Source organism: Hydra viridissima, unplaced genomic scaffold, assembly GCF_058129835.1.
Source record: "Hydra viridissima isolate aposymbiotic clone 2 unplaced genomic scaffold, HvirCarnegie_v1 scaffold_11, whole genome shotgun sequence".
NCBI classification, from domain to species: domain Eukaryota; kingdom Metazoa; phylum Cnidaria; class Hydrozoa; order Anthoathecata; family Hydridae; genus Hydra; species Hydra viridissima.
The window spans coordinates 8555359-8558783 of NW_028324310.1; the positions used below are offsets into that span (position 1 = coordinate 8555359).

Sequence of the window (3425 nt, forward strand, 5' to 3'; positions counted from 1 at the left end):
TACAAATGCGTACAAAGGGAGGGGGAGTGTTCAAGACAGAGAGTACGTACGCGGTTTGACTATCTTTCTCAGGAATTATTTTTAAAACTTGATCTGCATAAAAAGCAACGAACTTTTCGAATGTAAAAAATCTTTTTTTTAAATTACGCAACCTGGTTTTTATCTTTTCAATTAAAACGTTACAGCAAGTTAATTTTTTATTATTTTAAATTAATATTTTATTATTAACTTTTTATTAACAATGTACTACTTCAAATTATTATTAAAGTTTAAATGTATTTTTTCTGATTATAAAAAACAAATATTTTTAAAAACAACAATTTTAGTGCTAATAGAGACCAACACCTTTCACTGCGAAATGTAACTGCAATTAATTTGAGTCGGGTTATTTTTTTACGTTCTTCGCTTTAACGACACTGAATCCTATGATGAAATCGTTTATTTCCAAATAAACAAAAACTTTTATCTTTCTAATCGAATAATTGAAAACGTTGCAACAAAAAAAAACTGCTTACTCTCAAGACGTCGAACGAATTTGTTGGGAACGAGAAAAAGTATCTTCAACTCCTTGAGTTATATAAGAAAGCATATTCAACACTTGAAAAACAAAAGCAGTATCAGCACGCACAGGAGTTGTGGAAAATAGTAAAAGATGATCAGTCTTTGTATGAAAAAAAAGTAAACGAATTAAAAGTGAAAGCAAAAAAAGTCAAAAGGATCAATCATGTCATTCTGAGGAAATGCTTTATCACCGCCTAGCAAAAAGAAAAAAGATATCCATCCAGTGCCGTCTTCGTCAAATAAAATACAAAGTTTTCCGAACGCAACTACGACAGAACCTGAAAGGATTGAACTTAGTAAGCCATTTTTTGTAATAATTTACAAACTTTTTCTCTCGTGATTTTCTATATATTGAATTCAACCGAATTGGTAATTAAACTACATTGTACGACTATATTGCAATTGCATAGTTTTATTCATCATAATTGGACAACTTGACCATTTTCTCTACATCCAATCTCTATAACTGTCAAGAATTTATAATAGTTTATTTTTGGGTATTTTCTAATTTAGATTTAACATCAAACAAGAAGGAAAGAGCAAATCCGGCGCAAGTTAAAAGTTGGAAGAAAATCTCAGATCTTGAATCACAGCTTTCATCCTTGATAATCTTACGCGATTCTAGTTTGTCTACTGTAACGAGGAAACAATTAGACAATGTGAAAGAAAGCATAAGAAGAGAAAAAACAAACTTGGACAGGTAAATGTTAAGAGATATATCGAATAGAGCTAAGAAGTATAGACAGACGTCTTGGCCATAAAAATCAAACTTTTAAGCAGGCAGTAACTTTCAAAATTTTGTTTTTCAAATTGTCAATAAGAACTTCTAATTGAGGATTTACAAAGTTCGCAGAATCCAGGAAACCTTAAGTATAGAAGGTTTTATAACGGAATCAAAGATTTATGTAATATTTTGTTTTCAGATTGATTCGTGAATCGGCACGACAAAGAAAACGGAGGCATCAAGTGCTTTGAAACAGTTTATGCGAAACCATCCTGGACGACCACGGCTCGAAATTGATCAACCAGAAATTTTATCAACAATCATAAAAATTGTGCAAAATTCATCAGCAGCAGATGAGCGTCGAAGAACAGAATGTCTTCGCAGTGTCTCCACTTTGGATGACCTTCAGAAAGAGCTGACGAAAATAGGCTTCAACTTGAGTAGAAGTGGTTTGTACCTTCGTCTTTTACCACAACGTGAAAACACTCATGAAGAAAAAAAGCATGTAAAAACAGTTCCTGTGAAGCTACTACGTCCAGAAAATTCACTGCAAAAAAGAAATGATGGTTGAATGTTTGCCAAATCTTTTATTGATGACATGTTTGAAGTTTGCAAATTGTTTGGACCAAAAGCTGTGCTTTTCATGTCCAATGATGATAAAGCCAGGGTACCGTTGGGTCTTACTGCTGCAAGGCTTCAAGTGCCGTTGCTGATGCATATGGAATACAAGGTCAAACTTATGGATCATGACTTTGTCGTTGGCCCACAGCACAAGTTAATCCCATCGGTGTATGGCATATGCGAAGTTAACAATAATGGAAATGTATCCTACAGTGGAGACATTTTCATACGCATAAGAAGTGGGAAACACAATACATCGAATGCTTTTACACATGCTTTTGATGTTAGGGAGCTTTTTGAAACCAAGATGGTTAGACGTAAACCAATTATGTTAATGGAGACTGATGGAGCTCAAGATGAGGCACCACGCTTCCCTAAAACGTTAGCAGCTGCTGTTGATCTCTTCCGCTTGCTGGATTTAGATGTCTTGCTTCACGGTGTGAATGCAGCTGGGCTTTCAGCCTTCAACCCCATTGAAAGAAGAATGGCACCTCTTTCTCGTGATTTGGCTGGAATAGTTCTTCCCCATGATTATTTTGGCGATCACCTTGATTCTTCTGGGAAGACAATCAACCAAGAACTGGAGGTAGAAAATTTCCAAAAAGCGGCTGACGTTTTATCCCAAGTTTGGGAGAAAACCGTCATCGACGGTTACCTTGTTAATTGCCGGGCAGTACCAGTGGGAAAAGCATATAAACCGCCGAATCCTGATCCTGTTTGGGCAGAGAAACATTGCCAGCAATCGCGATACTGTCTACAAACTGTGAAATGCCAGGACAAGTTATGTTGTTCATCGTTTGAAACAAATTGGCTGAATACCATCCCCCAACGTTTCATTCCATTTCCGGCTATCTACGAGTACTGCGAGAATGGTTACAAAGCGATGGAACCGTCTCGATATTTTAAAAACATATCAAACCATTCAAACTTTGCACCTCTGACGCATAGGCTTTTGCTACAAGATATACCTACAGAAGGCTTAAAGTACGAAATTATACCATTTGATCTGTATTGTCCTTCATTGGAAAAAAAGCTTTTAAACGGAATTTGCGACAAATGCAATAAATACTGGCCGAGCGAGGCAGCAATCAAACGGCACAAGAAAGCACATAAAAAACAAAAAATAAAGAATGATATAGAGAGTGGTTTAAGTGAAAGTGAAGAAGTCAGTAAGGAGATTACTAATGAAAGATTAGAAGCAGAGTTCATGCCTGTTTTCCATAACATTTTCAATTTATTTAAATCACCATTTATGGAAATATAAATAGCTAAATTGATCTTTTTTGTATTTAATGATTTGAAAACTTTTTTTTTTTTGGGGGGGGGAGGTCATACTTTTTAATCACTGATCTCAAAATATAACTGGATAGCGTATACCAAAAAAATTTTTGAAGCCAGTTTTGGCCTCCCAAGATGGCGGCGGAATTAAGGAATGGTGATATGAAAATTAAAAAACTGATGATAATCAAGCTTTATATCTTAAGCTCAAATATTGATAAATATGTAATCTTCTAATAAA

General features: G+C 35.0%; 1 protein-coding gene across 1 annotated transcript; it reads left to right on the plus strand.

Moving 5' to 3' along the window:
* Window positions 1-394: 394 nt before the first annotated feature.
* Window positions 395-3170, plus strand: LOC149882027 (uncharacterized). Its single transcript, XM_090065881.1, has 3 exons — window positions 395-857; window positions 1075-1261; window positions 1485-3170. The coding sequence occupies exon 3, from the start codon at window positions 1857-1859 to the stop codon at window positions 3168-3170; it is 1314 nt and encodes a 437-aa protein (XP_089922007.1). The 5' UTR covers window positions 395-857; window positions 1075-1261; window positions 1485-1856.
* The last annotated feature ends 255 nt before the right edge of the window (window positions 3171-3425 follow it).

Coding starts and splice junctions, on each gene's coding strand:
- LOC149882027 (XM_090065881.1), top strand. CDS start 1,857: ATGTTTGCCAAATCTTTTATTGATGACATGTTTGAAGTTTGCAAATTG.